Genomic DNA, 13,380 nt, shown 5'->3' with positions numbered 1-13,380 from the left:
TTTTAAAGGAGAAACACTGACTGTCCTCCAGCAGGAAATCACATAAATATCAATAATGCTCCGTTCAGGAATACAAATTCCCAGCATCCCTCGTGTTTCCTGGGGTTTTTTTGTAAATGAAAACATTTCTTTTAAAGGGGGCTGAGTGAGAGTGGTTAGAATTTTTAAGAAAAAAAACTTTAAGGTTAAAGATAAATGCGCCAAATAAATGGCAAAGAAATGTGGCTATTTCACAAGAAAATCACATGAACTAGTAAATTTACCAGAAAAAAGTGGCAAATTAAAGAGTTAAATGTACATTTACAAGAAAAAGGGTCGCAAACAACATGCTATTTCACAAGAAATTTAAATTACATTAACGGATACATTTAAGTGATAAATGTTGTAAATTTACCAAGATAAGTGGGAAATTTGAGAGAAAAGTGACAGATTTCCAAGAAAAGTTACAAACATATACAAGATAAATATGGAAAATGAATAAAATGGCAAATTTCAGAGGAAATTTGCCATTTCCTCTGAAATTTCCTCACTCAGACCCTTTTTTGATTTATCTACTTCCTTTAATTTATTTAGTTTTTTTTTACCTTCAGTGACCCTAATTTGCTGTCATGAACAGAGAATGATTGTTTCCATAGTAACAATGGGGGGTGAATTCATCCAAAAAAAAAAAAAATCTTAAGCAAATGAAGGAAAAGAAAAGCCTAGGTTTTTGACTTTATAAAGTATAGAATCAGCGTTAGTTTACAGTAGCATTTACCACAAAGTCAAGCCCAATGTTTCTACAGGCTAATCTTCTTTTTAAGGCTCTTGTAGCCTACTTTTGCTTCTGCAAGGCGCTTTGCAACCCACCTCCACCCCATCTCTACCTTTATCTGGTGTTCCTGACTTCAACCCTGATCATTTTTATTTATTTATTTATTTTTTAAAAACACACAGAGGCAAACGAAGTCCAGTTCTTTTACACAGGCAGAAATTGTTTTTGGAAGCGATAAAATGAGGATGGGTGAAGGAACTCTATGGCAGGTGTTTTGGTTACACAAATAAAGGAAAGACAGTTGAGACAAGTAGACGGACGTTCAAACTGATGTTTAGACAGACAAGACAAGAACACAGACCAACAAACACTCGACATAACCATTAAGAGGACTGAGTAGCAGTTGGGTAGCTCTCTTCTCCATGTAAGCGTCCTTCTTAGGTTTAAAAAGCATCAAAAGTTACTGATAAACTTTGAGAGGAATCTGCTGGTGAAGTGAGGTAACCAACTGAGTCTTAACTCATTCGAGCATCACCTTCGAGACAGCCTCTAGCTCGCCTCGTTATGCAGAGGAAGCAGGTGATGAGTTTTCAAACCACACATGGGCAAAACTGATTTTAGAGATTCAATAAAGTAAAACACTGAATCTGAGAAGCTGTGGATGTACTTCCCTAGAGCTGCGTAACATCAGCCATGTCTCCACATTTTAAAGTGGACATTTGTCCTTCTGAATTTTGAGAAAGTCAGAAATGTGCTTGTCTGTGGTTCCTGTTTGTAATATACATGTAGAGGGGGGTACTAACAAGCATCACTGAGGCACCTTGGCACAAAAGAAAACTTTGACATGCACTGATGTGTGGACGCAGAAGGAAATGATATATCTCTTTTCTCTTACAGACGTGTGCCAACAAGGACTGAAAAATTAAACTGACCAAGTACCTCAAACGTCTGCCTGAGGCTGACTTCAACAGTGAGTCAGTCACCATAGACTGCCATGCTAAAATGTCCATCATTACAGCAAAAATAAACATGTTGACAGCCTGGTTTCAGTCTCTTTAACCAACAACTGCATGCGGCTGAAACTGGCTGCTTTGACGTGCAGACTTCACCTCCACTAGTCTGAAATGGAGCCGCTGACAGTGTTTGTGCTGATGTTCTGACAGGACTCAACCAAATATTATGGAAGCTTGTTATCGCCCCTGAAAAAGCAATTTTCGTGAAATTTAAAAATATTTTTTTCCTCACAAGCCTGAGCTCCACGCAGCCATTTCTTACTGCATGACAGACTCAAGACAGAGGTCACGGAGGCAGCACTCTGAGCAGAGACGTCTGGACTTTCCTCACCAGGACGCTCTAGGCTGCAGGTCGATGATCGATTTTGTAATCGTATCACCAGACCTGCGACCATATGTTCTGGACACTCGGGTAAAGAGAGGGGCTGAGCTGTCAACTGATCACCACCTGGTGGTGAGTTGGATCAGGTGGCGGGGGGAGGATGCTGGACAGACCCGGTGCACCTAAACGTGTAGTGAGGGTGTGCTGGGAATGCCTAGCAGAGGCCCCAGTCTGCAAGATCTTCAACGCACACCTCCGGCAGAGCTTCAACAGCATTCCGAGGGAGACTGGGGACATTGAGTCCGAATGGACCATGTTCAGCGTCTCCATTGCCGAAGCTGCTGCATTGAGCTGTGGCCGCAAGGTGGTTGGTGCCTGCCGTGGTGGTAATTCCCGAACCAAATGGTGGACACCAGAGGTGAAGGGAGCCTCCAGGCTGAAGGAGGAGTCCTATCGGGCTTGGTTAGCCTGTGGGACTCCGGAGGCAGTTGACAGGTACTGACAGGTCAAGCGGAATGCGGCTCGGGCAGTGGCTGAAGCGAAAACTCGGGTGTGGGAGGAGTTTGGAGAGGCCATGGAAAAAGACTTTCGGACTGCCTTGAAGAGATTCTGGCAAACTATCAGGCGTCTTAGGAGGGGAAAGCAGTGCTCTACCTGCACTGTGTATAGTGCTGGCGGAGTGCTGCTGAATTCAACTGAGAAAATTGTCGGACGGTGGAAGAAATACTTCGAGGACCTCCCTTAATCCCACTGACACGTCTTCCGAGGAGGAAGCAGAGTCTGGGGATGACCCGCCAATTTCCGGGAACTGAGGCAGTTAAACTGTTAGCAGTCGGACGTACCGCCCACGGGACATTGGATGGTTTAGGGGACTAATAGGACTGCTAAGGGGTTAAACAACTCCTTGGTGGCAGAGCCCCTGGTGTTGATGAGGTCCGCCCCGAGTTCCTGAAGGCTCTGGACGTTGTAGGGCTGTCCTGGTTGACACGCCTCTACAATGTTGCGTGGAGATCAGGGGCAGTACCCCTGGACTGGCAGACCGGGGTGGTGGTCCCCATCTTTAAGAAGGGGAACCGGAGGGTGTGTTTCAACTACAGGGGGATCACACTCCTCAGCCTCCCTGGGAAAGTCTATGCCAGGGTGCTGGAAAGGAGAGTTCGTCCGCTAGTCGAACCTCGGATACAGGAGGAACAATGCGGTTTTCGGGGATGAGTTCCTGCCCCAAGTGGAGGAGTTCAAGTATCTCAGGGTCTTGTTCGCGAGTGATGGGAGAAGGGAGCCGGAGATCGACAGACGGATTGGTGCAGCGGCCGCAGTGATGCGGACGCTGCACCGGTCCGTCATGGTGAAGAGGGAGCTGAGTGTAAAAGCGAAGCTCTCAACTTACTGGTCAATCTACGTCCCTACCCTCACCTATGGCCACGAGCTGTGGGTAGTGACCGAAAGAACGAGATCGCGGATACAAGCGGCGGAAATGAGCTTCCTCCGAAGGGTGGCTGGCCTCTCCCTTAGAGATAGGGTGAGAAGTTCGGCCATCCGGGAGGGGCTCAGAGTAGAGCCGCTGCTGCTCCACATTGAAAGGAGCCAGCTGAGGTGGTTCGGGCATCTGACAAGGATGCCCCCTGTGTGAGGTGTTCCGGACATGTCCCACTGGGAGGAGGCCCCCGAACTGTACTTTCACATGACAGAGGTCATGGAGGCAGCAGTCTGAGTAGAGACGTCTGGACTTTCCTCACCCTGACCACGTCATCCACCTCATCCAGGAGGGGAAACTGAGTTGCTCCCAAGCCATCTGAGAGACATAATCCCTCCAGCAAATCCTGTAAGTGCCTCGGGGCCTCCTCCTGATAGGACATGCCTGGAATACCTCTCAAATGACCAAGTTCTCGACAAGAAATTTTGACTTGTATTACAAAATACTATCAAAAATATATTTAAAAAAAAAAGTTTTTCAGTGTGAAAATAAGCCTCCATAAAATATATTATCTTCTAGTTTAAAAAAGAAAAAGTAAGACACTGCTCCCTTATTTCCCACAGCAGACGGATCCACATATTTGAAGTGGGACAGAAGTAACCACTAACACACCATTTAAACACCTACTGTATTCCCATTGGTTAAAACTACATGGAGAACAGTTAAAGTCAGATTACCAAATAGCACACTGATGAACTCCTGATCTTTTCATCCCTGCACAGAAGTTATTTATTTAGTAAAAGTTGTCTTTTTTTTGCCCAGGTGCGATTTGCAGCTGTGCATTTTTCCATTCGGCCACTGTGAGGGCATCCTACCTGCGCATGCAGTCGAGGGCCTGCGTGAAGACCTGCGGCGCCATGCCGTGCTCATGCTGCAGGATCAGGCACTGCTCCAGCGTGATGGACATGGCGGTGCGGTCTTTGGCGCTCTTGCAGCTGGTGAAGCGAACGCCGTTCAGCCGCCGGCAGATCTGAGATGGTGAGGCAAGCAGGGAGGAGAGGTGAGTCACCGCTGATGATTTCGTTTTTGACATCTTCAGAGAAAATGTCAATGGAAAATTGTATTTAGTAGTCAGTATAATCTTTTAGTGATATACGTTTGCATATGGTAGAGTACTGCATGTAGTTATTTGTATTAGGAAATATTCAACCATGTATATTTAGAGGCATATAATTAATTGTGTGTGATCTCTAACAGGCTGCAAAGGCTTGGTGTGTATTCCACACTAGAATGCACACCCACATCCTGGAGCACGAGAGAGGTCATACCTTCTCTTATTGTTTTACGGCAGGATTAACGTAGCTATGTCTGTTTTAGCTTAAGTGCTTCTTTACATATAGATGAACTGCTGGACTTCCTCACCATGTTATTTAGGGTGAGGGGGAGACTACCCTTTCCTGACCAAGGATGTATCTTTTGTGCTTTTATGACCCTTTGATCAGCAGGACACACACACACACACACACACACACACACACACACCACTGAAGTATAAATAAAGACCAGGGCAAAGCTCAGCGCGAGTCTCTGAGACTGCCCTTGCTAGCAAGAACTCTGTGTGTTTCTCTTCTCTGAGTCTTTACTGAAGAAGTGTTTTAGAATATTTTCCCTAACAGAAAAGCAGCTGTAAAATTTATAATGCAGTAAAATCCTACTGGAGAATTAAAAGTTGCTAACAAAGCAGTCGGACATTCTGAGTAAAAGAGCGCAAATGTCACCTCCGCAGCCTGCCACAGGATGTCTACGTTCTTGTTTTTCCTGGCGTTGACATTCTGCCGGAGAAACCTGAGCAGTTCAGGAAGGCACGTCTGAGAGCGAGACCTCGGGAGGCCTGAAAGTAGATAAGAACAGAAAAAAGAAGGGTTAAAGCAGGAGTTGCGACACTAATGGTTTGTGGTGCAAGTTAGAAAGAAGGAAAAACGTGAAAACTGTGTACTCACAGTCCTCCGGCAGGACTTCTTTGAACTGCTCGTAGTACGAGTTCAGTCTGGAGAGACTCTCAGAGTTTATGTTCTCCTGCAGGGATGTGTCTCCAAACCTGAAAAACACACAAAACAATATTTTTTCCAATCTCAAACACCTGTGGTGGTAAATCCCGGACGTGCTCACTCACTTCTCGGCCAACGTCTGCTGCTCGTTGATTCCCACGTTGAAGTGCACCGGCTGCACCCGCAGCAGCATGCCGCTCTGGATCTCTCGGGGCAGGGCTTCGAACATGGGCCCCGGCAGCGGGATGCGGACATTGAAGCCATCCCGGTTACCTGTGATGATCGGCAGCATCTCGGGGGTGGAGGTGCCGGTTGCTTGGGTGACCTTAAAGGAGCAAAGGTACATGTATACGCAGCTTTAATACCTAGATGGAAATTGTGAACCAAGTGCCCGTGAAAAGCAAAATAAATACTCAATTAAAATTAACAGAGCCCGTCCAGCGAGGCTGCAAGTTTTTGAGCATGTCCTCAACTCTGCAGAGACCAAACCTCAGCTTCAGTATTAAACTGACTCAACTTTGATCACAAGCTTAATCAGAGAGGGATTTGTACTTCTGTATTAAAGATACGTCGTAACACCGAATTCTTCAGACTCCATAACCATACATTCACCTCCTCGTTTCCTCATCCTTCTTGACTGACCAGTGACCATGAGTACCATTCACAGAGAGCTGAGTTAGACTCCGAGCTCCCTGGAAAGATTGTATAGTTTTTTGTCCCACAGGAAGGGACAAAAAAATCCAAAGTTTTCAAAATAAAAAACTGTTTTTGTGCAGTTTTAATGGACAGAGTCCATGTTTGCACTTTATAGCTTCACTCTGCTTGTTTACGTTTAACACAAAACTTTTCATGTCTTTTTTAATGCAAAGCCAGGAAAACTACAATAAAAAGGTCAGTAAACACATCCTCATTCAGTTGAGTTCTGCAGTACATTTACTCCAAATCGTGTCTTCAGAGTGGGTCTAATCTATGTGACCGTTTCCACGTTTCATGCCAGCTCCACCCAGACCTCTGGCCTCCTAATATTATCCTCGTAGAGTGGCTCTACAGCCTGGAAAGACAGTTAGCATGCTGCTTCACCTTAAAGGTGACGTTGCGTAGATCCATTATGCCGATGCTCATGTCCTCCAGCATGGCGAGCTCCTCTCCTGCAGACACACACACACTGGAAATCAGAGGCTCAAGCAGCTGTGTGCGATTAGAAAAAGATTTGAGTGTGTTTGTACCGTAGGTGCTGAGCAGGGACTCAAACTGAGCAAGTAGGCCGATGGTGTAGAGCTGTCGCAGGAATCCGTTGTCACGGAGACAGTTCCTCAGCTTGATAATGAAGCCGCAGATGAGAGCGGTGAGCTGTAACACACACACACACACACATACATGAACTCGAACAGCAGGTCAGACAAGAAAGAGTCAGTTTGTTGTTTTCCAAGCTCAGTTTTATAAACTTTTAAAGCAGCGGTCTGACACCATCATCAGCCAAAGGCTACTGCTGCAAGCTGCTTTGCAACCCCGGTCCACGCCAGCCTCCCACCAGTCAACCTGTGGCTTACAATCAAAAGTGGGAAGTTTTCCTCCTTTCCTCCTTGCAACTGTTGCTCTAGTGTGACTGAGCTATAATAGTGTTCCTTTCGTCTTTAATATGAAACTGAGCTGCATTTGATGTCCCATCTGAAATCTGACGTCTGTGAGGTCGACAAATATGAGTACAGTGTTTTTCAACCATAAACCTGACCAAAAAAGCAATGAGGAAGCAAAACGACTCTATAGCTGTCTGTGTAGCACACTGATCATCACTACACACAAAGACATCCTGCAGTCTGAGCTCGGCATTAATCGCCTGTGTCTGTTGTCACTGATGCCTGCTGCTGCTGTGAATCTGTGCAGTTTAAATAAAGTCAAATTCAAAGTACTTTCACTGCAGATTCCTTGAAATGTTAAACGACACATGATTTAAGCTGTAATTACCACAAAAATCTTACATTTAATTTACAATTCAGATCACACTTTCATTTTTAACACACCCGACACTGACTGCAGTGTCGGTTTTTAAACCTGCATCATATTCTCGAATGCAAATCAACATATGGTTTCACATCAAGACACCACCGATTGGCTGCTTATCACATTATGTAAGTGGACTCATGCGGTTGGTTTCTGTGCATCCTTGTGCAGCTCAGCGTGTTGCGGCGCACGCTTTTGAGGACTGCACTGACAAGTTTTATGTAACTGATTTTCAGTTCACACTGCCAGAAGCTAACTTCACACTGATCTGACTGAAGACGATCAGAAATGTTATACACCCAACAAACCCTGAATGGCTGAGGATCACTATTGAGTTTGCAGTTGTGTGCTCTTAAATATGCTCTTTAATGCATGGTTGAAACAGAGTCTGAAATTCTGCCTGCAGAGTCCCAAACTCAGGAAGATATTTTTATTTGATGAGTAAATATAACCCCCAGTATGTTAGACTGACCAGTGATTCTACGTTGGCCTTAGGTGCCTGTGATGGCGCCAATGATAGCTGGGATACGCTCCAGCCCCTCTGAGAACTGGGCGAGCCATTAATGGCCCAGCACACTATAGTAAAAACAAAATGACAGCCATCTCTACAGCTAGGAAAGGAAAATAATAAATCCGACTGCCTACTGGGAGGCAACCTGTCTCCAAATAGTTGCAGTCCAACTCAGACCGACTGCAATCACTCTGAGGCAGAATGATAAAGATCTGCAAATAACTGTTGTCTAATTTATAAACACAGACAGATTGTCAACATATTGCAATCAGTCTGCACAGATGAGCGCAGCAATTCTGGGACACGTGTTTTTACAATAGAGGACTGAACTTAAGTGGTTGCAAACTGGTTGTATCGTGGTTATGTGAAAATTGCCGAGTGCCAATGGAGGAATTTCTGAATTTTTCTGTCAAATCTACAAATGTAAGTAGTTGATGTGAATGTCTGTGTATGTAGACGGCAAGAGATTTCAAATTTTCTCAGCTTTATCATAGTTAATCGCCGTATTATCAGACCTGGTCGCCGTCTTTGAAGCAACAATTTCAGAGGAAACAAGATTACAATGTGCATGGTGGGGGAGGTGATCATGCAGTGGCCTCCAACCACTGTTTTCCCAGAGTGTGACTGTAGCATAGGGAAAAACGATGGATGTGCCAGTGATGGAAGGCCACTCTCAACACATGTGGGTCATTTCTGAGAACTATAATCAAAGCATTAACAATGTCAGAAAACAGGATCTCACCGTCTTTAAACATTGCTTTGGAGCAATGAAACTCAAACCACTTGAATGGCGCAAAAAGAAATTTTAGAATATTTAGCTTTATGCTTTGAAAATGCTTGACTGATTACTTGTAAGTATTTCAGCTCTGATTATAGCTGACTATTATGAAATGCTATTCTTACTTCTTTACTTAATGCTTGGATTAGAGTTTAACTTGAAGTGTCTGAGTCCTAGCTGCTCATTTAAGAGCTGCAGGGATCCACCGCTGGGTAAATATAAGTGATGTGAGTCAGACAAGAGGGTTTGCCAAAAACTACAATCGCAAAGAGCCTCTAAAAATACCGAAGGAGGGATCCACTTTGAGGACTACATCTGGCATCATATCCTCTTTATAACTGCAGTCTCAGGTGAGTGGGAGTGTGAAATCCTTACTTGCTGTGCTCCCTTTGCCTTTACTCTTTATTCAGACATTTAATAGTCATATGAATACCGTAAAGCCACAAAGTCATATAGCTCTGAACTCCTTGCTTTTACGATATTTACACTTTTCTTGGCCTTTTCCTTCACTTTGAGTCACTCCAGGATAAACACATCAGCTCAGACATACATTAACAGAAATATGTGTAGGTGAGTGTGTCTGAGTCACTTGGATGATGTTTGCGTGCTGACCGTTTGGCAGAAGACAATGTCGCGGCGGTACTGCAGTGACACGTCCATGGCTATCGTCGGAGCGGTGTCCTGCATGAGCAGGAAGACCATAGACTTCTTGGCTTTGTCGCTCATCATGGCAACGCAGTCCGTGAGCGTGGTGAGGAGAGGGTACAGTGCCTCGCTCCACTCGCCTGCAACAAGTGCAAATAAACCATGAGAGACCAAGCACAAATATGCCTTCAAACCAATAATTTCCACACCAAGTAGCAAAGATTGTGTTTTTCAGAGTCCACTTCTTGTTAAATTTGACAGAAACAGAACAAAAAGACAAGAGGGACAATGGGGAAAGGAGAAGCACACACACTGAAATCTTTTAGGGTGAAGCCATAGGACTAGCCACAAATCCTGCTGGAAAGAACCTAAAAACACTTGCAGAGATCTGACAGAGCTGTTTGAGTCAAAAGCCCGCTGTCAGGCTTGTTCTTAAAAAATAGTCTTTATGTAAAGAAAAAGGTGCAAATTTAGAGCAGTCACAGCAGATTCTAAAACAGTGACACTGATTTGTGGGGGTTTTTTGGACTGAGGGCAGATTTAGGTATTAAAAATGAGTCAATCACTGTAGCTATTAAAAATAAATAAATAAATAATGAGTTTTTGTAACTATTTCAGGGTTTGTTGGAGTTTACTCAGTCCAGACATTGGAATATCTCTGCCTGGACTTCTTATCAAAATCCGTCTGGAAAAGTGAGTAGAGTGAGAGGAGCACATGTGGGGAGGCAGCTCTTACCTGGATACGCCTCCTCAGCATTGGGGCTTCCATCTGGAAGAGGGGTTGGAGGTGCGACATGCATGATTAGCAGCACTGTACGCCATAGAGGGCAGCAGAGACAACACAGAAGAAACACTGCAGACCAGAGTCCAAACATCCTTATTCTCTAATGGCTCACGAGGAAGAACTCTTTTCTGTCTTATTTTATGAAAATCTAGTGTGTTTTGGGGGGAATTTGGACAGATGTTGGACCCTGGTCTGCTACAACATGTAGAAAATCTCAGATACAACAGCTACATTGCTACAGTACTGCTGCAACACTGTGCACATAAAGACACGCAGACCACACATAAAACACTGAATGCTTTTTAAAGACGAGTCATTTAAGAGCATTTTCTCAAGGAATAAAGTTGGCTGATGAGGTGAAGGAAAAATCTGCTCATGAATCCTCCAACTTCTTAAAAGTAAGCAGTGACCTGAGCTGAAAATAGATGTGGAGGGATGACTCAAGAAGAAGAAGAAGAAGAAGAAGAGAAAAAACAGGAAAAAAACAAAACCTACAGGTTTTCTGTTCGGGGCTGGGAGGCCGTGCAGAGGAGAGGGCAAGCTGAGAGGAAGAGGATGGTGGTGGAGATGATGATGCTGATGGTGGAGGTGGTTCTAATGATGATGATGATGATGGTAAGGATGGAGATTCCCCTGACGTACTTTCTGGGTTGATCCAGAAAGCTAAACACTTCCCACCATCGCCTTTTCACACCCACATAAAAAAAATCAAGGGGTCAGCAAACAAGTTTAGAACTTTAGTATAAAACAACGAGAATATTTCAATTTTCTTATTTAAATAAATAAAGAGAACGGGTGGGTGAAATTGACTTCTAATTCCAAGTGGTGATAACTTCACACTATATCTGTCTATGTTGGAAACAAACAAGAGCAAAACTCTATTTCTCAGTATTTACTGTCTCTTTGTGGTATTTTTCTCTGAACTCTGCAGAGCTGCTGACATCTTATCGGTGACTTGCGAGAGGTTTAACCTGCTCCGGGTTTAAAGCCAGACTCCAGGAATACTGTCTTACTCTGTGGGACAGGGAGAGCCGAGGGATATAAAAAAAACAACGTAGTCCCACAACTGGGACATCTGCTCACTCATAACTGCAGATCTCATGGCTCCTATAAACGAGGTAAACACTGGGCTCATGAGCTTCTGGCCTCTTCTTTAGAGTCTTTTTTTTGCTGTAAACTGTGGTCCTGTGCAGTTTCTGATCCCTCACCTGTGCCGTCTGGTTTCACAACATAAAGGACCTCATAACTAAGAGATCCAAGCTGGTTTCAAAGTAATCCCATATTATTCTAGACTTTTTATACCAACTCCCACTCTTATGGCTCCCTAACTCACTAAAATGCAATCTTTTGACTTTGCTGTGCATTTTTTAGTCCTCCAGTTTGCAGATTCCTATTAATGGTACCAAAAGCATGTCAGTAAAGACATTTACCAGCTCTTGAATCATATTGACACTGTTTTCCTCCAACAGTTTACCACCTCTGAGCCAGATTAACATGTTAGCAACACATGCATCTCACCCCCCGGAAACAGTATAACACTGCAAGCATAAATTAAAGAGTGCTGATGAGAGGGCACAGAAGTAAACTACAGCTAAAAAACTGTAAGAGTCTCTTACCTTTCTTACTGCTGCCACCCTGCTGGTCACTCTGGGTACTGTCCTGACTGCCGACGCTGGGTCTCCTCTCTTTCTGAAGCAGCTTGTCGACGCGCTGGATGATGCACTCCAGAGACTTATCCACATTTGACCACACCTTCTCCTGAGAGGACATGTTTACAACATTCAGCTGTTTCAGCTTCAATTTTAGAGAGTAACAAACCAATCAAAAGAGCGTCTTTAAGTAATGTGCTAAAAAAGGAAAGGTGACACTTTGAAAATATTTATGTGCAAAAAAGGAGTAAAAAACGTGCACGTCTCACACCACTCCTAATTTCTTTGTATATATGAGATAAGATAAGATAGAACTTTATTAATCCCTCGGGTGGGTTCCTCTGGGAAATTCGATTTCCAAAAAAGCACAGCAACGACCGAAGTTACAGAATATTATATATACACACACACACACACACACACACACACACACATATATATATATATATAATACAGAGACAATATAAATAAAATATACGAAGGGGATAAATAGAATAAATAGGAATAAAAAATAAAAATACAAGTGAATTGCACATTTCAAGTATTGAGGTCTATTGCACTGTTGACTATTTACAAAAGTATTGCACAAAGGTATTGCACAGTGAGGTGAAGAGGCACTACAGCTTAGTTGTTCCCCCCTCCTTTGTCCTCCTGTTTCCCCTCCCTCTCCCCTCCAGAGAGGAGTTAAACAGTCTGATGGCGTGTGGGACAAAGGAGTTTTTAAGTCTGTTAGTTCTTGTCTTGGGGAGAAGCAACCTGTCACTGAACAGACTCTTCTGGTTGTTAATGGCCGTGTGCAGAGGATGCCTGGCATTGTCCATAATGTCCATCAGTTTCTTTAATGTCCTTTTCTCTGCCACTGTCACCAGAGTGTCCAGCTTCATGCCGACCACAGAGCTAGCCCTCCTGATCAGTTTCTCCTATTCTCCTTATGCTATAAATGTTTGCTTGTATGTAGTTTCAATTAGAAACAGCGTTACAACTCTGAGCCTGAAAGTCAATATTTGGTGTGACCACCTTTATACTTCAGCACAGTCTGAACTCTCTTAGGCAGCTTTCTTGTCATGTCTTTAAGTCGTTTTCAGGAATAGTTCTCCAGGCTTCTTGCAGGACATTCAAAGCTCTTCTTTGGATGTTTCTGCCTTTTGTTCTGTTCTCTGTCCACATGATCCCACACTGCTTCAATAATGTTGAGGTCTGGGCTCTGGGGAGGCCAATCCATGACTGATATTACTCCACTGGTATTCTTTTACTGCATTCCTTGTGTATTTGGGATCATTGTCATGCTGAAAAATGAAGCTGTTGTCAATCAGATGATTTCAGGTGATAGTTCTACGGTGGCCCTGAGAGGCCAAACGGACTGCAACTTAAGAAAACACCAGCAATAAGAAAAATGTTGCAAAGGCACACAAAACACAACGGAAATAAGAAAAAACAGATTTCCAAAGCACATTTCTGTGG

General features: G+C 43.9%; 1 protein-coding gene across 17 annotated transcripts in view; it reads right to left on the bottom strand.

The window, feature by feature from the left end:
* Positions 1-13,380, bottom strand: part of LOC102305355 (inositol polyphosphate-4-phosphatase type I A) — an 89,893-nt gene that overhangs the window by 12,259 nt on the left and 64,254 nt on the right. For 7 of the 17 annotated variants that reach the window (XM_042219799.1, XM_005920141.3, XM_042219800.1 and 4 more), the window contains 10 exons: positions 11,887-12,028; positions 10,766-10,954; positions 10,223-10,255; positions 9,454-9,626; positions 6,778-6,901; positions 6,632-6,699; positions 5,677-5,876; positions 5,504-5,601; positions 5,282-5,394; positions 4,379-4,533 (listed from right to left, as the gene is read on the bottom strand). In XM_042219799.1, the coding sequence (XP_042075733.1) occupies positions 4,379-4,533; positions 5,282-5,394; positions 5,504-5,601; positions 5,677-5,876; positions 6,632-6,699; positions 6,778-6,901; positions 9,454-9,626; positions 10,223-10,255; positions 10,766-10,954; positions 11,887-12,028 (1,295 nt within the window). The remainder of the gene's footprint in view (positions 1-4,378; positions 4,534-5,281; positions 5,395-5,503; positions 5,602-5,676; positions 5,877-6,631; positions 6,700-6,777; positions 6,902-9,453; positions 9,627-10,222; positions 10,256-10,765; positions 10,955-11,886; positions 12,029-13,380) is intronic. The other 10 variants (XM_005920148.3, XM_005920149.3, XM_005920150.3 and 7 more) reach the window with 3 other exon arrangements.

Source organism: Haplochromis burtoni, unplaced genomic scaffold, assembly GCF_018398535.1.
Source record: "Haplochromis burtoni strain Fernald_Lab_line unplaced genomic scaffold, NCSU_Asbu1 Contig_38, whole genome shotgun sequence".
Classification (NCBI taxonomy): Eukaryota; Metazoa; Chordata; class Actinopteri; order Cichliformes; family Cichlidae; genus Haplochromis; species Haplochromis burtoni.
This window is presented reverse-complemented; position numbering and strand designations above follow the sequence as displayed.